At 54.0% G+C, this 23,207-nt stretch overlaps 1 protein-coding gene and 1 long non-coding RNA gene across 4 annotated transcripts; one reads left to right on the top strand and one right to left on the bottom strand.

Moving 5' to 3' along the window:
• Window positions 1–2,168: 2,168 nt before the first annotated feature.
• On the bottom strand, window positions 2,169–9,823 carry ARX (aristaless related homeobox). Of its 2 annotated transcripts, XM_064407422.1 has the most exons (6): window positions 9,447–9,823; window positions 7,647–8,367; window positions 6,306–6,351; window positions 4,307–4,376; window positions 4,048–4,222; window positions 2,169–3,301 (listed from the first exon to the last, which is right to left on the bottom strand). In XM_064407422.1, exons 1-6 carry the CDS (start codon window positions 9,637–9,639, stop codon window positions 3,061–3,063), a joined length of 1,446 nt encoding a protein of 481 aa, XP_064263492.1. In that variant the 5' UTR covers window positions 9,640–9,823; the 3' UTR covers window positions 2,169–3,060. The 2 variants fall into 2 exon arrangements, with proteins under 2 accessions (XP_064263492.1, XP_064263491.1); XM_064407421.1 differs by having other exon boundaries at window positions 4,048–4,376; window positions 9,447–9,822.
• Window positions 4,111–23,207, top strand: LOC135293367 (uncharacterized). 2 transcript variants are annotated; one of them, XR_010355469.1, is made up of 4 exons: window positions 4,111–4,256; window positions 18,567–18,770; window positions 19,435–19,661; window positions 21,128–23,207. It is a non-coding gene; the product is annotated as an uncharacterized LOC135293367 (long non-coding RNA). The 2 variants fall into 2 exon arrangements; XR_010355468.1 differs by lacking the exon at window positions 21,128–23,207 and having other exon boundaries at window positions 19,435–20,701.

Genomic DNA, 23,207 nt, shown 5'->3' with positions numbered 1-23,207 from the left:
TGAGCAAAGCAGCAGACAAGGCATTCTTTGATGAGGGAATTAGCGCTCTATTCTTCCTCTATTATTCATAGCACAGTGGAATATGTAAGTACCTGAGGGTGTCAAAGGAGAGCAGGCTCTATTGCAAAGTGTTCGCCTTGTTTCTCTCAATAGCTGACTATGAGATGATAAACCGCTTAATACACTGCACTAATTGGATGAGAGCAAAAAGAGATGGGAATTAAGGCACGGCGAAAGGAGAAAGTGCTACCAGCCTTCATTCACTCTTTCACCACTTTAACAGCACCAAAGGAGGCACAAGCTTTCTATAAGCAGACTAGGGGTTTTGTGCGGAGATAAAATGAACCTGTTAGTGGATTCAGGTAATACACTAATTATTGCACAGTATAAATACCACTACTGGTTTTATAACACGGAGGTAAACTTCTTTTGAGAAGGTTATAGGATTGCTTGGCAGCAGTATAGATCCTAATAAGGGACCAGAGTAATAACCCCCTGGATTAACAAAATTGCTGCTTGCAGAAGTATGATTCGGGCTTTTACGAAGATTTCAGCAGAATGAATAAAAATGACTGAATGACATTTCTTAATGCCTAATGGCTTGATAATGATTCCCTTTTCTTTGAGGCAAAAATGTATATTTCAGGCAGCACTGTTAATAACGTCCAAGGAACAAGCCTTATTTTTCCCATAAATTTTTTTTTCGCGCCTATGGTGGGTTTTAGAACTAAAAAATACGGCTGGGGGCGGGCGCGGTTGGGGGGTGTGGGATGTGAAATGCCGTGGGCGGAGGGGGAGCTGCGGGAAGGGTCGCGGCGGGCTCCCACGCGCGGTGCTCGCTCCAGCGGCGCTTCCCGGCCGCTGCCTCCCGGAGCCGGGGCCCCTCGGTCCCCTGGGCTCTTCTCCGGCCCCGGCCCGACGATGAGGAGCGGGGCCGAGATTGGACCAAATCACCCAAGAAAAGCACCCCACACACATCCCGGCTGTCCGACAGACAGCCCGTCCGGAGCCCGGGGCTTGGTCGGGGGGACCAGGACTCATCACGGCCGGGGAGGGACCGCGGGGAGGGCGGCCGGGGGCTGCCCGCGTTTCGGCCCCTGCTCCGGGGAAGAGGCAGACGGGACCGCTGCGCCCAAAAAAAAGAAAAAAAAAAAAGAAAACAAAAAAAAAAAGAAAACAAAACAAAAAGCCAAAAAAGAAAAGCCCCCCCAAAACCCACCCCACAATAACGACAACAACAACAACAACAAAAAAAAAAGAAAAAAAAAAAGAGACGAGGAAGAAATCCACCCGGGGACTAATAAAGGAAGAGGGAAGAAACGGAAGTTCACCTCTAGGAGAACGAAGGGGCAGGCACAGAGAAACTTTTATAACCCCAAAGGTGCGGGGGCGGCCAAGCGTTCCCCAAAATTCCGGGTTTTCTCCCCCGCTCCCGACTTTCGGCAGTGTCCCGTGCCCGCCCGGCGAGTGCCGGGCAGCGAGGGGCGGCTCCGCGGCACGGGCCCGGCCCGAGCACCCGGGCACGGCACGGGCACGGGCACGGCACGGGCACGGCACGGCACGGCACGGGCACCCGGGCACGGCACGGCACGGCACGGCACGGGCACCCGGGCACGGCACGGGCACGGGCACGGCACGGGCACCCGGGCACGGCACGGCACGGCACGGGCACCCGGGCACGGCACGGCACGGCACGGGCACGGCACGGCACGGGCACCCGGGCACGGCACGGCACGGCACGGGCACCCGGGCACGGCACGGCACGTCCCGGCCCTGGTGCCGCAGCCGCCCCCGCGGCCCGAGCTCCCCGAGCCCCCGCGCCCGCCCCGACCCGCGGGGCTCAGCCCCGGCCGCCCCCGGGCCCGCAGCCCCCGCAAGGACAGGGCTTTCTGCTTTTCTTTTGATGCCTTTTTTTTTTTTTTTTTGTTAAACATATATTTTTGTTTATTTTCTGAACGTGGCACTTCTCCACCGGATAGCAAGGAAAAGTGTTAACAATAACGACATTACACGAAAAAAGTACTGTACCATCGCCTCTTGAGGGTTTCAGAAACCTCTACAGTTAATAAGTTAAATAAAGAGTTTGTACATAAATATTTGTCTAGGAACCCTATTATATCTACAACACAGTAAGAATCTACAGAATGACAAACTTTTACAACACTACACTGAGTGCAATTGTTTTATAACTTTTCAAATATACAAAGCTCTGTTCTTTTTTTATAACAATGGTATGTACAGAATTAATAATCACAGTTTAGTGACTTAAACAGTCCATATTCTAGCAGTGTATTTCGCTTTGGTTTGATATAAAAACCTTGGTTGGTGTAGTGATAAAGAATATAACAAGAAAAAGATATACCCTTTCCCCTAAGTGCACTGGTTATCTTACAGCATCAAATTTACTTTCAGTTTGCACTGTCAGCATCCTTGGTTAACATATGCAGCTCGTTGCAACATGTAAAATAGTTCTCCAGCGCTTCTAACTGACCACCTTAACATCCTAGGATGCTATTTTAAGAAGATGTGGGTAGCTTTCCCCCTCTCTTAGCTTCTCTATTGTTTTTTGTTTCACTTTCTTGATTACAATTCTATTTCTTTCTTTTTTTTTCTTGCCAGATAAACAGAAGGAAAAATATTTCGTGTACGAAACGCTAATATATAGTAACTTTTATTAGGGTTTTTTCTTTTTTTTTTTCTTTTTTTTTTCTTTTTTAATTTTCCCCCCCTTATGTTCACAGAGGAAATGGACACGTCGTACATTTAAGAAATGTACCAGCCAAGGAGTTACTTATTCAGGAGGTTTTAAGTGTCGTTTCACTCGTGTGAGGGCTGATGCGAGAGGCATTCACTTTCCCCAAGTTCCTAACTAGAGGACCTACTACAGTCTCAGCTGCTGGTCCTCCTTTTTAAAAAAACCATTATTATTTTTCCCCCCGTTTGGTCTTGATTCATGCTGTCTGAGGTGACCTTTATTGATTCGCCTATTTACTCTCCCTCTTTTTCTCTCTCCCCCCTAAAAAAAACCCTGACCCGCACCCCGCGGACGGCAGCCGTGCCTTAGCACACCTCTTTCCCCGTGCTGCTCCCGGGGAGGATGTTGAGCTGGGTGAGCTGGGCCGCGTGTTCCTTGGCCTTCAGCCGCAGGGCGGCGATGCTGGACGCGCGCCGGTCGGCGGCGGCACTGGCCGGGTCCCCCAGCCCCGCCGCGCCCACCGCGCCCTCGGCGGCCGGCGCCGGCTGCCGCAGCAGCGCCGCGGCGCTGGAGGCGCTGCCCAGGGGGGACATGGTGGAAAAGAGCCTGCAAGGGAAGCACAGGGGCCGTCAGCGCCGCGCCGGGACCCGCCCGGCCCCTTCCCGCCCAGCGCGGACGCGAGGGGACACGGACGCGCCGGGAAGACCCGGCAGGAAAACATTTTTTCGGGGGGTGAAAAAAAGAGGAAAAATCGCTGAGCTTGGTGCTCCCCCGCTTGCCACAGGCATGGCCGGGGCTGCGGGGATGCGCGGGGGAAGCCCCGGTCCCGCGCTCGCTCCCGTTGCGGGGCTGCCCGCCGGGAGGAGGCCGCGCGCACCGGGATCCCGCGGGAGCGCGCCCGACGCGAACCTGGCCGAGCTGCTCGTGCCCGCCGCTCAAAACCCGCCCGTGAGGGTCTCCCCGCGGCCGGAGCGGCTCACGGCGCCCGGCACGTCGCGGCTTGTGCTCATCCCGGCTGGCCGAACGCCAGCACGCCCGTCCCGAGCGCAGCGGAGGGCACGCAGGGAAGCCCACGCGCGGGCTCGGCTCCTGCGCGGGAGGGAGCGCCGCTCCCTCAGGGGCCCTGCCCCGGCCGCCCCCACGGGCAACCCGCGGCCGCGCGGGGGAGCCGCCCCCGCCCAATGAGCGGCCGCGGCGGCAGCACGTGACCCGCGCGGCGCCCAATGGGCGCCGGCCGCCGGGCGCTCCGAGTTCGAACGGCGGGGCGGCCGCGCGCGGCGGGCCCCGCGTGGGCCGCGAGCCCCGCGCGCCCCCGGCCAGGACACGCGGCGCCGCGCGGGGGCGGGCGGTACCTGCCGAAGGCGGGGCTGATGAAGGCGGGGTGGCGGAACACGGCCGCGCCCAGGAAGGTGCCGAGGCCGAGCGGGGTCCCGCCGGGGGGCAGCGCCGCGGAGCCGGGGGGCGGCGGCGGCAGGCTGGGGAAGGCGGCGGCCGCGGCGGCGGCGGCGGTCCAGGCGGAGTCTAGAGCTGGGTGATGAGGAGGGAAAGGACTAGCATCAAGGTATGGACTGAGGGGGTGAGTTGCTGACAGGGGACCAGGGAAAGGCAAACCTGGGGGGTGTGTCTGAGCCCCAGCCTTTTCCCTCTTCCGCCACTTAGCCCTACGGTTCTGGAACCATACCTGAAAGCCAAAAGAAAAACCGGTTTTAATACGCCAGCCCGCGCCCTCGGAGCGGCGAGCCCCTCAGGAGCCGCGCACCGGCCCGACGGCCGCCGCTCCTCCGCCGCCCCCGAAGCGGGATCGCCCCCAAGGGGCCGGCCCGCGGGGCCCACGTGTGCCGGGGCCGTGCCGGGACCGACTCCGGCTTTCCGTGACACCCGGGCCTGAGGCGGGCCCCGGCTGCCCGAGCGGCGGCTCCGCACCCCGCACCCCTTCGCGGCAGGGCGGCGGTGCGGGCAGAGCGCGGAGCGGGAGGCGGCTCCCGCCGCGCTGGAGCAGCGGCAGTGCGGTTTCCCCAAGAGGACTACGCGGGAATTATTCCGCACTCACACCCACACCGCGACTTTTTTTTTTTTTCTTTTTCGTTAAAGCGCATATTTACAAATTATATGGTTTAAGGATCGCAGTCTTTTTTTTTCCCCCTTCAGATTTAAAGAGAGGGGGGAAAAGTCGTAATTTCATTGATGTCTGAAACGAATAAATAATTTGTGAGGCAACCAAAGCAGCAAATATAGATTTCAAGGCTGCCCTTTTTAAGATCTATTTTATGAAACTTAGTTAGGATGCCATAGCACTGCCGTCCTTTCTCCCTTTTACCCCTCCCACAAAGCAAAAATCGTGAACTAAAACTGCTTAAAGCAGGAGAGAGGTAGAGGAAAATAAACCGCATTCCAAAGGAAAATAAAATATTCCGTTAATAACCAAGTGTGGGGCCATCACACACACACCTACAGACAGAGACTTTGAGAGACAGACATTTGTAAATCTTTTGGGGCAGGTGTGGGCAGAGTTTTTCCTGTTACACTCGGCTTTGTAAGCTCAGCGTGCGACCCTTCCTTCCCGGAAGGCAGAAAGGCAGCGGCGCTGCGAGTCTCCCTACGGTTGTTCAGCGGGAATGGATCTCCACGCACGCCTGTCTGGGTACCCACGACGAAGAGGCATTGTGCTCGTGTGGAAGGCAACAGCCTGGCACGGAGGGAGCGTCTCTCCCCGCTAAAACTCAATTAGCAAGCTGTCCTCACTACAATTCCCCCTTATTGAATTAATAAGTCTGAGTAGACCCAAAGGTAAACGAAGGGACTCTCATAATTCATATTCACTTAATTACATCTTCTGCCATGAATAGAGGAGAAAGAAAGGGGGTGTCTTTCTGTTAAAAAAGTTATTTAACTTTCCCACGACTTGTTCCCCTGAGCTGAAAATACTGATTTGCTGTCACATCTCTGTTTGACAATGGAGAAATGTGTCAACAGAAAGGAGGGGACAAATCTCATCATTAGCCCCTCTAATGCAAGAAGCTGTTGTGTATTAAATGAGCCATATGGAATTTATTATGCTTTATCAGCGCCCGATTTTAACTGTAAAGTGATTTGCTCAGCTTCAAACCCAGAGACATCTGTTTTCTGTTGGCAATCAGGGCATCCCAATGTTTATCGTCTCTTTGGTTATGAGACCCGGGTTGGGAAATGCACTCTGGTATGGGGCGGCAAACACCTTTAATAGCATTGCACTCACTCACTATTAGATCAATGCAGGCTTATTGCTATCAAAAATGGGAAATCAAATAGCATTAGCCAGCTCCTTGTGCAGGCGGAGAGGAAATCAAACAACATTTCGCCTTCAAATGGCCCTGTTTGTTCTAGCACTAAGTGGGCTTTTATGAAGCCCGATTGGAGATTTGATGGCAGCCAAATACCCGACCTGCGGCCGAGCGGGTTTCTAACAACCGAAACGGGAGCCCCGAGTTTTAATCCCACGGGGATTCTCCAGCCGATGGCTCGGCCCCGGCGGGACCGGGGGGACACCGAGGAGGGCCAGGCCACCCAGGCCACCCTTCCCCGGGGCGCCGCCGAGGGACGCGCCGGTCCAGGTCCCGCCGCTGCCACTCACCTGCACTCGGGCTTCTGTCAGATCGAGCCTCATGGCCAGCTCCTCCCTGGGGGAGACACAGACGCCGCCGTCAGCCCGGGCACCGCCAGCCGCCCGCGCCCGAAACCCCGGTGCCCGAGGCGAGCGGGGCCGGGCCGCGGGCGGACACCGCCTGTCGCCGCCCTCGGCCCGGCTCCGGGCCGCCGAGCCGGGCGCCTCTGGGGACTCCAGGGTTTTGGCATTCCCTCCCCGCCGCTCCCCAAATTCGGCCAGCTCCAGCCGCAGCTGCCGTGTAGGGGACGGCAGCCGGGAAGCTCCACACGGAGGTTTCACATTGCCACAATTAAAGTAAATCGGAAAACACTAAGGCACTGCAAAATGGCTCATCAGCTCCGTGTCCCAGAGAGGAGCATTCCCAGCAGAACTGGGACCCTGCTGCGGCCGGAGCCCCGCGCCCTCAGGGAGTGAAAAGCTCCGGAGCAAAACCCAAAGCCGTAAAAAAAAAACAACAACGAAAAAAATTGCGGTATGTCCATTCCCAGCCCGGGCAGCCGCTCCCGGGGCCGGGGCCAGGCGGCGCCCCGAGGTGAGCACCGCGGGCGATGCGCGGCTCCAGGGTCCAGGGGGAAAAATGCCCCCGTGAACACTCCTGTTCCAACGCTGCCCCGAACCCCAGCCCCGGGCAAAACAAACGAGAAACCGGGAGGGTCTTCGGGATCGAAAAGTGCGATTCTGGGGACTCGGGATCGGAAAGTGTGATTCTGGGGACTCGATCCCCCTCTAGCCTTAAGGGCAGGAGTGGGAAGATGCAATTTTCGGTCAGCGCGAGCGAGGGCTGGCGGCTCTGCCTCTCTCCCAGCGCTTCCCGCAGGGGAGCCGCTGGCCAGACCCGAGCTCCCATTTTCAACGGGAAAATGTCCCCGAAAGTGTGAACAGAGCCGGGCTGGGCCCCACCGGGCTCCTTGGGGACAGCTCCGAGCACCAAGAGGCCCCGACGTGCCGTGCCGGTATTTTTAGGCAGCGGCGCTTTGATCTCTGCCGCTGCCGGGGCTTCCCCGGGCCGGGCTCCAGCCCACGAGCAGCGCGTAACCGATCCCGGCGCGGCCGCGGAGGGAGGGAGGCTGGGCAGCGGGTAAAAATAGCGCCCGGCGGCGGCCTGCAGGCGGGCCTGCCCGGCTCTGCCGGCCCTGGGTCCCCCCTGAACCCGTTCCTGTTCCCCGTCTCCTCCAGCCCGCGGTGCCCGAGCGGGATTCCCCGCCGGGGCGGTTTGGAGGCCGGGGTACAGCACACGGCGGCCCCGACCCGTCCCGTCCCCCCGGGGTTCGCTCACTCCGCGCTCGGCCGGGGCCCCGGCGCCGGTACCTGGTGAAGACGTCGGGGTAGTGGGTTTTCTGGAAGGCCCTCTCCAGCTCCTCCAGCTGGTAGCTAGTGAAGGTGGTACGATAGCGGCGCTGCTTCCTCTTGAGCAGCCCCTCCTCGGAGTCGCTGCCGGCCGAGAGGCACACGCTCTCCTCGCCGTCCTTGCCCTCGCCGTCCTCGGGGTGCAGCAGCAGCTCCTCCTTGGGGGACAGATCCCCGCCCTCCGCCCCGGGGGCCGCGGTAGCGCCCCGGCGGGCATCCTTCAGCAGCCCCCCGCCGTCCTCGCCCAGCAGCTCCTCCTCCTCGTCGTCCTCCAGCTCCTCTTCCTCCTCGTCCTCGTCCTCCTCCAGCATCTCTTCGTCCTCTTCCTCCTCTTCCTCCTCCGCGGCCGGCGCGGCAGGGCCCGGCCGTTCCTCGACGTGCGCGGCGGGGCTGCCCAGCTCGTCCCGGGCGGGCGGCGGCGCCACGAAGGGCGCGTTCTCACGGTAGCTTTTGCTGCGGCTGATGCTGACCTGGGGCGCCTGGCTGATCTTCAGCGTGTCCCACGGCGCGGCAGCGGGCACGGGGCCCGCGCCCCCCTCCGGTCGCCCCTCCGTCCGGTCCCCCCGCGGCCCCGCCGCCCGCGGCGGCAGCAGCCGGCCCCCGCCCGGCCCGTAAAGCCGGCGCAGCTTGGGGGGAAGGTGCAGCTCGGCCGGCTCGAAGGGGGGACTGGCCTTAGGGGACCCTGAGCCATGAAAGTGGCGTAGACGGCCGCAGCAGTCAGACGGAGCGGGCAGGCGTGGCGGGGAGAAGGGTGCGGAGGAAAGAAAGAAAAGGAAGGAAGGAAGAGAGAAGGAGAGACACCGTCAGTAGGATCTGCGCGAATTCAGCCCAGGGCAAGAGTCCAGTCCCTCAGCCATCCTTCGTGTACCATTTTCCACCTCCTACCCCGTCCCTTAGGCCGGCCCCGGCCCGCGCCGCTGCTCCCAGCCTGGGAAGAAATTCCTCCCGGCCGCTGAGCCCGGCCCGACGCCCGCTCAGGGCCGGGACAGGCTGCGGGGCTCTGGCAGCCCCTGGCCCGCGCCGGCAGCTTCCGACAGCGGGCAGCGCCGAACCACATCGCACATGGCGGGGCAGCGCTGGTTCCACTGAGCCCGCCCGGCGGCCCGGGATTCCTCCGCGGGCTTTTTTTTTGTTTTGTTCCCCCCTCCTATAATTCCCCCCTCCCAAGTCTAGTTTTGGTTTTGGAAGAAAGAATCCCGCCCGCCAGTGTACGCCGGGAAAAGCGGGAGCGAGGCCGCCCATGGGAGCTGCCCATCCGGGCTCCCGCGGCTCCGGAGGGGGCTGCTCCCAACTTGGGGCCGGGGGCGGTGGCTGCCGGCGGCCCGGTGTCAGTGCCCGGCTGCTGCCGGGCGCGGCCCCAGCTCGCTGGCCGAAACCCGTTACAGGTTTTAATGCGAACGGGCCAGGCTTTCCCCCCACACAGATCACATCTCGCACCGATTTATTCTGGCTTTAAAAATTACACCTATATCGAAAGCAAGAGCAGCTTAAAGCGCCGGTACCCGACCCTCAGGGAAAGAATTGTGACGAATTCCGGGCACGGCTCTGGCCGCCCTTCCTGGCAGCATAGCAGCCGCTAACGAGCACGGTAACGGGATAACAGCGACCGCAGCTCCGAGGCGGCGCCGGGCCGTGCGGTGCAGGCGGGGAGCGGGGCCGGAGCCGAGCCGCAGGCTGTGCAGGGAATGGGGACACACAGCCGGGCCTGCCCGATGCCGGGGAAAAGGGACGGGACGAGCGGGATGGGACGGCGGGGCTTACCTTGCGCGGCCTTGTCGGTGTCGGGACGGGCGGCGATGGCGGGCAGGGTGGGCGCGGTACCGAGCAGCCGCACCTTGCAAGGGCTCCGCCGGCCCAGGATGCTGTCGATGCAGTAGGAGGACAGCAAAGTTGGCGATTTACTTTTGCACTCGGGGCGCTCGGCGCAGCTCTCCTCCGGGTAGGGGCCGCTCATGGCGGCGGCAGCGGGGCCGAGCCGTGGGGCCGGGGCGGGAGCGGCGGCGCGGACGCCCCCGCGGCGCTGCCCGGTGCCGCCGGGACGCCCGTCACGGGGGGAGTGAGCGGCGGCCGCGGCGCTCTTGAGTCCCCTCGGCTCCACGTGCGGGCAGCCGCCCCCTGATTGGCTCCCGCCGGAGGCCGGGCGGCCGCCGACAGACGGCGCCCGGCAAAGCCCGGCTCGGACCGCCCCGGATCGGCGCCCGCCCCGAGTCGCCGCGCTGCCCCCGGTCCCGCCCCGCCCCTCCCGCCGCGCCCCGCCCCCGCCCCGTGGGGCGGCAGCCGGCGGGCACCCGCTCCAGGGCGCCGTCGGGGGCGGCCGGGATGGGCGGCGGCGGAGTTCCCGTGCCCACCCCCCCCGCCCCGACGGCGGCCCGCTCCCCGCCCGACCCCTCCTTAGTCCCGGCGATTCCCGGGCGGGATGGCGGGGGCGGCGCCGGGGGATCCGCGCCGTGTTTTGCCGCGGGCAGGGCGCGGCGCTGCGCAGGGCCGCGCTCGCCGCCGGTGTTTGAAATGCCGCGTCCGCGCTCGGGGCTCTCCGTGACAGCACCTGCGCAGCGCCTGCGGCGGCCGCGGCGCGGCGGGGACCGGCCCAGCGGAGTGCGGGAGCCGGCAAGAGTTTCCCCGGGCAGGGCAGGGCGCGCAGCCCGGCGCGCTGCTGTCCGGCAGCCCTGTCTGCCCTGACAGCCTTTCTCCGCACACACATCGCCCCTCCGCCGGCGCTTTCCACGCCGCTTCGGGGCCGGAAGACCTCTGAGGGGTTTTTTGTGCTCCCTCCTTTCCCTTGCCTGTTGGGCGGTCACAAGTTCAGGCTCCCTGTCCGGTCAGTGTGGGCTCAGTTTTGATGGGCACGGTACAGCTGCCTGACCCCGCTCTCGTGTGCGCTCCTGCTCTCGGACTCCCGCAAGTACAAACACGTCGGAGAAACTGCTCCCGTCACCGCAAATAACCCGTCCTCTCGTTCGGGTGATGCCCAGCCCCGAGAACCGAAGCGGAGACAGCCCCATTTTCCCATGTTCGTGCCACAATTGCCGTGTGGAATCACGGCTAATTAACCAGAGATAATTAAGAGAAAAGCGAGTGCGTGCATGTGTCCGTGCTGGCGTGGGCTAAACGCCGCTCTGGTTGTGTCCACGCCCGAGGGCGCACACGCACACACTTCCAAGCTCCAAAGGTGCCTTCTCGGGGACAAACGCTATACCAAGAGTCGTCCCCTCCCTGGGAGCGGGCCCCCTCAGGGCTCCTACTGCTCATTCATCCCGCTTCGTTTCCCCCTGATCTCCTGGCCGGGGCGATGCACGGGGAGCGCCCCGACGGGCGCGGCCGCAGCCCGGCCCGGCTGCTCCTGGGCTACGCAAAGCACCGGTGCCATCGGTGCTCAGCTCTAGGGAGCTTTTGCCATCCCCGGCACGAGTGGCAATTAGTTCACTAACTCAGCAACTGAAAAAGATCCACCCCGAATCCCAAACCAACCAACAACAACAACGACAAAAAATAAAGTCAGGAAGACCCAGGGGTGCCCTTGGCGAGGCTCGGCGAGCAGAGGGGCTGCCGCCTCTTGCTCTCGCCCTGGCCGTGCCGGGCGGTTCCACCGCGACTTTTCCACCGGGCTTCCCTGCCGGGACTGGCCCGGGAGAAGCTGCGCGGAGCCGCGGGTACCACCGGGCCAGGAGCGGCGCTCGGGCAGCCGGGGAGCCCGGCCCGCATCTGCCTTCCCTTCGCTGTCCTGCCGGGCGAGCCGCGGCACCGCGAGTGGCAGAGCAGGGACGGGCAGAGCTGCGTGCCCGAGGGGGGACCCGCACCCGCCGCCGCACAGGCGACAGCCGGAGGGCACGGGGGACCTCGGGTGCGGCATCTGCGGGGCTTCAGCAGCGCCCAGACCCGCCGGTGGCTGCCGGCGGTGCGAGCCGGGGCTGGGCGGGAGGCAGCCCGAGGCTGTCGGGGACGGGCGGAGCGCAGGGAGCCCTGCTGCGGCCTTCCAGCCGTCCGCAGCTTGTTTCCACTCCTTTCCTGCCCCGGTCCCTCGTCTCCCTGTGCCCGAGTCTGGCCGGGGAGCCTCCCCTTCCCCACTTTCCGGAGCCCCGGCAGGCCCTGCCGGAGGAAACGCGGCCCCGGGCAGCCCAGGGCGTGGGGCGGGTCCGCAGTACTCCCGTTCGCAGGCAAAAATGCTTCGCGATGCGAGCTCTCCTCTGCCAAGTCACTTTGTTGCTTTATTTATTTTTTTAAACAAACTTTTAGTCATTTATGGTCTCTCCCTCGCCTTCTCTTCTTCCCTTCCCCCTGCAACCTGCTAATTTAACACTGGAGCGCGTTATGGCAGTATTACAGGCAGAGAACGAGAGAGAGAAAACAACAATACTGCAATGATCCAAATGATACAGTAGAATTATAGCAATTATAGTTCTGCTCGGAGAAGAAAACCTTGCTGAGCTCAGCCAAACAAACTGATACCTTGTACGGATAACAAGCCCGGGGACTGACAGCCGGTGCTGAGAGAGGCAGGAGGGCACAAACGGAAATATTTGCCTTATTTCACTCCAGCCAGCCTACATTAACACCCTCGGCTGCCTCTACCAGAACAATATCCGCTCCGGCTCCTCGCACCCGGGGCCTCCGCGATGAGTTTCTCCCAGGGACCGGCCTCCGCACCTTCCCGCGCCGGCTCCGCTGGGGCCCTGCCGGGAAGGAGCAGCGGGAGCGCTGGCGCTGCCGGCACCGGCCCTCTCGGCAAACCACCCCCCATTCCCAGCGCGGGGCGAGGGCGGCGCGCACTGCCCGGGGACCCCCGGCCCGGGCTGCCCTCGCCGTGTCCCCTCCGAGCGGCGGCCCCGCGTGGCCTCGGAGCGCGGGCGGACGCGCAGCTCCCCGCGCTGCTCCGCCTGGGGCGGCGCGACCGCGGCTGCGGCGGCACCGCCGCCCGACGGCTGCAGCAGCGCACAGCCTTCCCCGGAGCGGCCCGGGGACGGCGCTTGCAGCGGGCTTTGAGCTCCTTACTGATTTTCCCTGTTCATCTTTCGCGTTACACAGAGCCCCGTCGTTGGGAGGCTCCCCCGTCCTTGCGAGGGGACGTGGCTACAAAATGGCAGTTCGCTGTCAGGCTTGGGGAAAGGTGTTTGATCTTAGGGCGGAGACAGGGCGAAGCTCTGTTTCAGACGTTGTGGTTGTAAATGTGCACGATCGGTTCAAGACTGGGTGAGATGTGTTCACCTCGCAGGGAATAGCGTCTGCCTCGGCTGGGGAGGATTTGCCCTCCCTGCGGCGGCCACGGGAGACACAAGGTTGTGACCCATCGAATGAGCACACGGCAGCTTTTGGTCCGTGAGCAGTTTGTACCCATCCCGTCCCCGGCGCCTCCCGCAAGCCTCGATACAAGCTGCTGAAGTCGGGAACCCCTCCGGTGGGTTCCCGCTCCCTGCCAGCCCTGCGCATGGGTGGAGCCGCAGCCGCAGCCCATCCCCAGGCTTTTACACAAGCTGGTGGTTGTTTATTTTTTACTCTCTTTGCAATGGAGAAGAAAACGATAACAACTACCGAAAATCCTGATTTATCGCTATCTACTATAGATACCACAATTCGATTTATCACTGTCTACTTTATGCGGAAGAAAACGCCTTGTGTAGAAGCTGTCTGTAGGGAGGTACAGAAAAACTGTACTTCTGCCTGCCCTCTCAGCTCTTCGCTGTAATTTGCTCCCCGTTCCTCGACGTGCTTGGCGCCCTGGCCCCATGCTCCCCCTGGCTCTGTGCTGTGGGAGCCACAGCTCCTGGGTAACCCAGGGTCAGCCGCAGGGAACGCGAGTCTGAAGCGCCCCACACCCGAGCGCGCAGGAGAGTGACACACGGGAGACCACTGATCTCCCAGAGATGTGATTTAGTCTCATTCCTCCCCTCAACACAGCCCCCTCTCTCCCCCCCGACAAGCGTTCAGGACTATAGTCCTGTGAACAAGAGTAGCACAGCTGGGCGTTGGGGAAGGTGGGATGCCTTGGTACCAGGCAGTGGAGAAATGCCTGATGCCGTTTGGATGTCATGAACTGGCACATGATTCCCCTTGTGAGCCTCACAGCGTTTTATCTCAATCCATATTCACGATGTATTTTTCAGCTTTATGGAGAGTCCTGTTCTGAAGTCTTTTCTGGGCACAGCCTTGGCTTTGCACAGTTCAGCCCTGAGCTGTGGAGATGGGTGGTTGCACTTGATTGCAACCACCAGAACTACTCAATTCCTCTGCTAGAGTCTTGTGAAACACTTACAAAAATTGGCTAATACCCTCCAGACGGTCATGCGGGATCTCAGAACAGCTGCACATCCCCTATAGCCGCGATCAGACAGCTGGGGGAGAACCAGCACATCTTTGTGTCCCCTGGGGCTTGGACAAGTCACTGGTCACCTGAATACTACACCTCAGGGTTCAATGGCTTAACAACCTCCTCAATTCAGGTAAGATAACTGCTATCCCGTCACTGCAGATTGACAATTTAAGCACTGGCTAATCCATACCCAGCAGCTATCACTAGGGCACTGCACTGAAATCTCTTTGCAGAATGATGTTGGACCTAAGCACGTTTGAATTCACATCCAAGAGAAAAACTCATTTTGCAAGTATTGCTTTTTTTGGACTCTCATCACCATTTTTGCCAGTTTTCAGCCTGTTGTCCTGGACGTGAGGCTGCAGCAGCTGCCCATGGGGTGAGCTGGGAGAGCCCTGTGCACCAGGTGTCAGTGCAGGTCACAGTTAGCTGGACTGTCTGGCACTTGTAGTGCCACTATTTTCTGCCTGTGAAACCAGCCCCAGCTTTTGTTGCTCACTTTGGTTTTAGTGCAAGCTCAGGGAGCAATTTCAGTAATAGTTGGCATCTGGGCAGAGGTTGGACATCAGCAGTGGTGGTGACTCCAGAATAATTATTCGTAAAATTCAGATTTAGCCCATGTCTATGTGTAGGCAAAATCTGGGCCACATTCCATGGATGTAATTTTAAAAAAGTATTTTCTCAATAATTTTTTATTCAGTTGTCATTATTTTTAATCAATTAGTTTACTCTTCTGTTTATATGGGTTTCACTATGGACAGAGGACAGCAGTCAATTTAGGTCAATGTGTCTCATCTTTACTTCTCTTCTGCTGTTTTCCCATATCTGGTAACACAAAACTTCTCCTCTGGTCCATGTTCCAGAAGCATTCCCAGCTCATTTTTGGGTTGAACCTTTTTTGCATGGCCATGAGACAGAACAGGTCTGCAGTGATGTCTCTGAGTAATGCTTTCACCTACTGTAATGCTTTCACCTACCTGTTAGATTTAGTTACTGTATTTAACTTACTCATTCCTTGAGCCTAGTCACCAAACCAGTACTCCTGGAAATAATTTGATAAAACAGATGTGGGCACACAGCTTGGTGGTACCACCCCTCCACAGCCTGCTCTCCCTCCCCGAGACCATGTAGCTTCCCCTCTTCTTGCCTCAGGTTTGCCTTTGGGGACAGAGGTGTGTGTGTCCTTTGCTGGCATGCCATTGTCCCCAGGTCGCTGATCTTATTGGTGCGTCACAGCTCTCTTTTTGGTTTGGTTTGGTTTTTTCCCCCAAGTCCTTGGCTTCATGAAATCCTGTCAGGGCTGGCAGTTTGCTGGTTGAGACTGGGATGATGCCATCAATACTGTCTCTCTATTTTGCCAGCTTCCTATCCCATCCCATCCCATCCCATCCCATCCCATCCCATCCCATCCCATCCCATCCCATCCCATCCCATCCCATCCCATCCCATCCCATCCTCATCTTGGGTCCTCAGAGTCCCTCAAAGGCCTTTTCTACTCTTCTAGATTTACCCAGGAGGCTCCTGCCTTTCACATTTTTCCCTCTTCCTCCCATTTCCATGTATATCCTTTTCCCAGGATCTCAGCCTTCCCACACCTCCACAAGCTCTGGCTGGCCCTGCTGCCTGCAGTGATGTTTCTCCAAGGAGGTGGATTTCTTAGCACTCTGTGGATTTAAACCAAGACCACTCCTTTTCTGGAAGGCATATTTTCACCTAATGTAAATGTTTTGTCTAAATATAAGAAGAGCTTTGTGGAGCTCTGCATCCTACAGCCCCAATGACTGCATCTTACAGCAGTTTGGGTGATGGAGTGAAATATGGATCTTCTGACCCTAGAAAACCCATGGATAAAATCCCAAGTAGCTTTCTCACAGTGAGCTTTAGAAACTCAGTGAAATTATTAATGCATTAAGGTGCAGTGGTCTAAAAAAATTAAAAAGATGATCATAGGCTTATTTAATGTTATACCTTCCGTGTTATTTTCTTTTGTATGTGCTGACTAGAACTGAGCAAAGGCTTCATAACAAATAATTTATTTGTCAAACGCATTCTCTTCTCCTGCTCGTGGAATATCCATGAGCAAGAACATTGTTTTCTCAAATGCATTTATCTAAAATGCTCCGGTGGCTCCTTTAAATGAATAACAGAAGGGCTTGCCTGCAAATGGTTTCCGTTGTTTAGCTGTACTTGGGCAAATAAACCCCCTGCTATCGACTGCTTCGCCCGCCTGTTGCGCCAGCAACACCCGGGTTGTGCAAACAGGGTGTGAGAGTGAGTGTGTGTGTGTGTGAATGCTGCCTCAGCTGCTGGGCACAGCCCTGCCATCCGCTGGCACTCGGACCCCGAAACGCGGCCTCTCAGCCACTGCAGAGGGGCTGAGCGCCGCTGGAAAGCAAAGCCATTAAAAATTCAAATGAGCGTTCGATGAGCGAAGGACAATGCTGCACCGTGTCTGAGCAGCTCCGGCGTGACCTTCATGTGGGGCTGTGTTCTATTTCAGTCAACGCAGCCGCACAGGGCAGAGCAGGAAGCAGAATGATCCGGGCAAGGGCATGGGTTGGTGCTGGTCTGGCATTTCATTGCTCAGGAGATGTTATCCATAAGATCAGAGTGTTTTCATCCACAAGCATGGCTGAAGTGAAATAGAATATCAGAGGGAAGAGAGAGCAAACGGTCTGTGAAGGTTGGTGGGACCATTCCACTCAGAAAATCTAACCTTAAAACCATATTTATTATCATTATTTTCTGCATCTCTAGGCACCATTGCATCTGGCTGTCATTTAGGAGCACCACTATCTCATAGAGATTAAAAAAAATATTCTTAGTAAAGAAAAACCTGCATTTCACAGAAAGGAATGGACATTTTTCCTGGTAACAGGCTGATGCTCGTGGGTGCGTGGAGAAAATTCTTCAGTGGCTGTTTGTCAGTGCCTCTCATGGCTTTTTCTGGTGTTGGCCCCTTTATATGGAGCATCCCTGATATCAATCAAGGCTGAATGCTGCTCAGATATCTGAAGGATCTATTCTGATACAGCATCCGTGTTCATCTGTTTAACATTCTGCATCTCCTTTAATGCAAGATTCAGAGTACTCTGTTGTGCTCTGTGGGAAGGGGATGTGTAATGGATATAAACTGTGTTGTTATGAATGAACCTGCTGTCTCCCAGCTTTACACCACTGAGAGCAACACAGACCAGAGATCTCCCAAACTGCACTGAGCACAATCCATTGATAAGAGGGGTAGAGGTGAACAAATGGAAGAGTTTCTACCAAGGCACCCAAATCAGGCACAGATTTGATTTGTCGAGGAGATTTAAGTGGGAAGACAAAAATGAGGAAAAAGCTGCTGTTCTGAAAAATAATTAAGAATGGAGATTCTTACAGGTGTCTGTGCTAACACTAGTTGTGGTCCCAAAGAACATGGATAGCTGGGGCCTTGGGTGTGCATGACATTGTGGAAAAGTAGTAACTATCTGGTAGGGAGCACACTTCTTCCTTCCAAATTCAAAGGGACTTTATCTTAATGGAAAAAATAAAAAAATCAATTTGCTTGTAAATTGGCTCAGCAATTCCAACAGCTGCAACTTGTTGGACTGCTGATTCAAAGTTTTCAATTCAGAAATACAATAAAATAAAGGAGTATATGTTTTAAGGTTTCCCCTTCATATACAGTCCTTAGAAAATTTTTATAGACATATTTCCATTCATATGCACAGATTATAAAGTCTTGAATTCACTGGGTGCAAGTTATTGTTTGGAATCAATGTACTTTCTTGTTTTTTTTAGCTTTTTATCAAACCTTGAAAAAGGCTTGTCATTTACAGAACTCACCTATTATTTCCATTCTTGAAATTTAAAAATAATATTATGGAGCCACAGAAAACTAATTTTAAACAAAAGATGTTAGATTTAACTAAATTACTGTTCCTGTTTTGTAATCATAACACAGAACCTTTAATTCCTCCAGTAAACAGGGTTTTCTCATGAGTAAAAACATATTTGTGTGATGGCTTTTGTGTTAAAAACCCAGGGAACTGTTAAAGACTGGCTGGGCTCTAAGCGAGTCAAGGGCTACTTGGGAAGCCTGGTTACTTCCTTCAGCAGAGGATGTGCTATCATCATTTTGTATAGCAGTGCTGGGGGAAATCTCAGTTTTCTTCTCTTTGAACAAGAACTAGAAGGGATGGTTTGGCTTTATTCTGTTTCAGGTTTTGTTTTGTTTGTATTCTTATATTATCAAAATGTTTGAAGGGCTGTGGATGTCCATGAGGTTTCTAAAACTGAACATGGTTTCTGATTTTTAAAACTGTCTGTACCATAGGTTTCCTGTGGACCCATCACTCAGAAGAGGAGCAACACATGTCCTCCTTCTCTGAATGGAAAATGAGAACAAATGGGCCATTATTTATACTCACTTTAATTCCTTATCCCATAACAGGGCTCCATTTTCAATTTTTTTCTGGGGGGGGGAAGAAAAAGTTCAATGAATAAAGGAGTCTTTAAGACCTTCAAAAGAGGTGGTTTCTGACTTGCAGAATGGGAGACTGAAACCTTTTTTTTTTTTTTTTTCCCTGCAGGAAGACAAACTGGTGATCAGGCAGGGAGCAGAACCAGACAGAAGGAATTTTGTATGCTTTTCCACATTTTTGCAAAGGAAAACAAAAGGAACAGGTGTCCAGGGAGAACCATGAAGTGCTATGAAAAAGAAGAATATGAATACAACAGCAGGGACTTAGGAACCTTCTGATTTACAGGCTGACAAGTGCAGTCTGGGTCCAAAGGTAACCTAATGGAGTGGTGTGTAAGGATTATCCCTTAGAGAAGTGAGGCCAGATCAAACCCTGTATAATTCAATGGAAACAAAGCTATGATTTGGTAGGAAAAAGCAAATCAGGTTTGTATTCATGTTCTGGTTGAAAAAAATCCATTTTCTGGCACTGTGAGCTCTTCAACTAACCTAAAAGCTATGCAGAAATTATTGTGCTTCATAACCTGGGATTTCTTTAGGAATGCCCAAATGATGTAGGATGCCATGAAAACTCTTGTTTTGATCAGTGTTCACGGGAACCAAATCCATTGGATCTCAGCAGAATTTGGTGGCTGTCACTTTGGACACAGGACGGACTTTGCTGCATCTTCTGGGCATGTTTATTCTGTGTATTTAAGAATAAACTGAGGTTGATTCAGAAGGTCCAGGAACATGGCTCCAGAGATTTGTCCTTGGCCATCCATTCTTTCTGGGATCTCCTTGGAAGAAAAACATATTGGATACCTTTCAAAATATCAGTATCTTTATAGGAGAGCTCAAATACTGTAAATATAATAATAAATTCCAACTATGTTTATGGCAAAAAGCTGATCTTTCTAAGTTTCTATCTAGATTTTAATGTTCTCATGTATTTCATATCCCCTGAAATGTGTTTTTTCCCCACCTGCTGTTTCTAGACCAACAAATTCACAGTTGGAGACCCTGAGCTGCACCACAAGGCCTTTATTCTTTCACAGCTTCCCAGTGATATCCTTGGGCTCCTGATGGGGGAAGGACCCTGGCTCTGACCCTGTGGCACCAACCATCACTGAGGTGGAAATCAGTGGCTTTGAGCTGCACAGGTGAAGAAGCAGCTCCCACAGCCCTTTGCAAAATGGTTGGATGGAAATTATTCTGAAAAAAAGTATGTTGCCCCTACTTGGTAACCTTGCCAGATGCTCACTGCACGTTCAAGAATTAATATCCATCCATTCATCTGGATGGCTCCTGGCTCAAGTTAAAAACTGCTTTGTGTGGCTCATATGTGTGAGGCAAATCAGTTGTATGCAGGCACAGAGACCTTGGTCAAAGGCTGTGCAAGAAAGAATTCATCCCAGAGAAGTCAAGGTTGGTGACAGCTGTAGCAACTCTTCCTGAAGAGCCAGCTGGGCCATGGAGTATCGAAACAACATGAAACAAAAACTCTCCAAAAGCAGCATTTCTGTTTGAAGGCAGCTCATTGCACCAGAAGGGCACAAAATGCAGCAGGGGTGACATGCTCTTCTCAGATCGCCGTCACCACTGCACATCAGCCCAGCCCCTGTCACAGCACGGAGGGAGCTCCAGGGTGGCATTCAATTTGAGCTTCACATCTATTGGCTTTCTTCTCAGCCCCTTGTGAGCATCATTTGCTTCAGATACCAGATCTACTAATGATTTTTTTTCCCTCCCCTTGCTCACACTTTAATTGCAGGGTATATGTAATACCCTTAGGAATAGCTGTTGCCACCTGTATTATTATTTATGCTGTGAAAACGAAGCTTGTGGCAATATATTTATTAACATGGTGCCATGGAATCACACGAGTTAACAGCTTAATCCTGTGATTGTAAACACTTTTCTCTACATGTTCAAGCACCATCCAGGTTTTTTAACTTAGCATTGGGAAACTGTGAGCATGAGCAGGTCATAATTTCTTGAGAAAATCTACTCTTTACCAAAGGAAAAAAAATAAATCTCATAACAAAAAAGTGATTTATCCATCTAAAGTGCCTGCCATACTAAGCAATAATGCCTTTTGCAAAAGAAAGAGTTAAACAAAACATTTATGCAGTATAAACTTTGCTCCTTAGCATTAAAATGCACTTTATTCATACTGTAGATTTCTCTTCCAGCCACGGCTATTGTTTGTCACTAACAGCTAGCTTTTGTGAAGTTAATAAATGTGCATAATAAGGACATAAAGGTATGGAGAAGTAATACTGTAATCCTTTTGTTTGGATAATCAGTCTAATGTATGCAAATTAAACCTTATTAGTACTAGGGTTTTGTGTCTGCTTATCAAAATGTGCCATTTTCATGAAAATTGGAAGTCCATTATATAAAGTTATTATTAACAATCATTTAGGAATTATATACGGTATGCAAATTAAAGTTGATTACAACTAATTAAGGGCTTTCTTTGTTATTTGACCTTGTCTGCTTTTTATGTAAATATGTTTCTTTTGGTCTGGCATATTTTTAGACTCAGAAAAGTATATTAAGACAAGTTACATTATGTATTTTTAATATATTTTTGTATTGCATAGAAACCCCCTTGCCATTGTTTAAGAGCCTGGTTTCACTCTGGGCTCTTCTGAGTGACGATATGCAGACATGTGTGCCTTGCAGTTTTAGGATGGCTCTGTGAGATGGACCACGAGTGGAATTGTAGGAACACACTTCCAAGACCCTCCAATGGTTTAAGGAAAAACGAAAAAAAAAAAAAAAATCCCCCTGTGAAATATAAACAGCCTTCATGCCAGAGTAGCCTTTGTTCCACCAGTAATAGAGCTGGATAAGGCTCAGTTTAGTGGCTCCAGACACAGCTAAGTAATAAATGATTGGTCCCTACCTGCAAGGTGCATTGCAGAGCTTAATCGCTTGCTCGCTTCCCCATGACCACTGATCTCAGGATAAAAGACTTTTAACACAGCCAACACGGCGAGCTGAGCAGCAGCAGCCTCTGGGAACTTTTGTCTACCTGTCAAAATCCAAGAAGGTTCAACATTAAGTAAAACGAAAAAAATCTCCTGAAGAAAACTTGTGTGAGTTGAATAATATTTCTATTAAAAACAACAGCAGCACGTAATGCAATTTTGATGTGTTTTCTACCTAGACAAGAAACCTGCCATGTAAGCCAGCCACCAGTGTGGAGACAAGAGAGGACATATTTTGTGGTGTGTCAGAAAGAGATGTGTAATCAATATCTTCACACCTTTCAGTGTCAGTAAAACATGCAAGAGCAAGAAAGCCTGGGAAAGAAAAGAGATATAAGCGTTATAATGTAGGAATATCTTAGAAGTATGTATAAAACTTGTCATCACATATTCTTTGAGTCTAAAATATTGGGATCTGAGGAAAGATGTAGCATAAATCTCCTCCTTGGTACAAAAGGGTGGGCACAAGGGGACATTGATGCTGGAAAAAACACTCTGCATAGGCAAGGTATGTATTTAAGCATAAAAATGGGGATATGCTTCAAAACCCACGTTTTATTTTTTCCTTTCCACATCTTGGGTGTCTTGCATTTTATGTCAGACAGTCTTGATGCCTCCTACTCTACATTTGGGGCTCGCAGGATCTGTCCCCTCTTGCCTGTGGGAGCGTGTCCCACCACCACAGATCCACAGACAGCACTGGTGCCTGGCTAAGCACATGCTGGTCTCCTGAGAGCTGGAAGAAGGGAGTGTGGGTGTTCAGATCCAGCTGGGAAAGGCAGGCATGCTGGGGTCAGACTGGGAGATGGAGTACACATTGCATCATGGAAATGGAAGGTGAGGGTCTGTCTGCTCTCCTTTCTCTTTGGACATGCTTGTGGCACAGAAAATGATAACTTTTCACAGCTGAAGGCCAATACAGAAAATTCTTACTTTGCCCCTTGCAAAAGCAGAGCCTCCTGGCTAGGTATCCAAATCCCAGGGAACCCAGTCAGCTTCAAGGGCCAGGTCTTGAATGAATATGTGCTGCAAATGGCTGGATGGGAAGTTACAAACTGCCGATTACTGGCATGACTTATTCAGCAACCCTTGAGAAGATATTTGAACAATTGGAGAAGTTGGTGATTTGCTCGCTCACAGTGGGACCATGGGGTGCAATTCAGCCAGTGACTTATTACAATGAATCATCTGGGGCTGGAGTGGGGACATTTTGCTCAATGCTTCTCTGCTGGCAGGAGCTAAAAAATGGAAAATCAGAACAGGCAAAACCTGTCTCTGCTGCGTGGGGCAATGTCCAACCTCAGTCACCCTCCCTTGTACTTGGGAAAGTCATGCTGGAGTCAGGAATGAAGTAGCTGTAGAAGCAGCAATGTGTGACCTGGGGTAGGGTGCCAGCCCATTCCCCTGGGAGCTGACCATGGTTTCAGAAACACTCCTGCTTAATGGGTGGTACCAGGCAGATGTGGCAAAAAGAGTTTTTATTTCCAACATTTTCCAGTGAAGAAAAAAAATCAAACATAAGTTCTTCTCTTCCACCTAATAAATGCTGAGCGTTTTCACCCAAGTGTTGGGGACTCAAGGCTCTCAAAATAGGTGGAAAGGAAAGCTAAGAAGGGGTTTCAAATTATTTTCTCTAACAGAATAAGAATGAAACCCTGATGCCATCAAAGGTAATAATTCAGGATTTCCCTCAGGGAGGTGAAAGTCATTGTCGTGTTTTTAAAATAGTTGCAATTTTCTGTCTCTAAATAGCACAGACTACAAAATGTATT

This window comes from Passer domesticus, chromosome 2 (assembly GCF_036417665.1).
Source record: "Passer domesticus isolate bPasDom1 chromosome 2, bPasDom1.hap1, whole genome shotgun sequence".
Lineage (NCBI taxonomy): Eukaryota > Metazoa > Chordata > Aves > Passeriformes > Passeridae > Passer > Passer domesticus.
The sequence above is the reverse complement of the archived record's forward strand: the minus strand, read 5'-3'. Positions and strand labels throughout refer to the sequence as shown.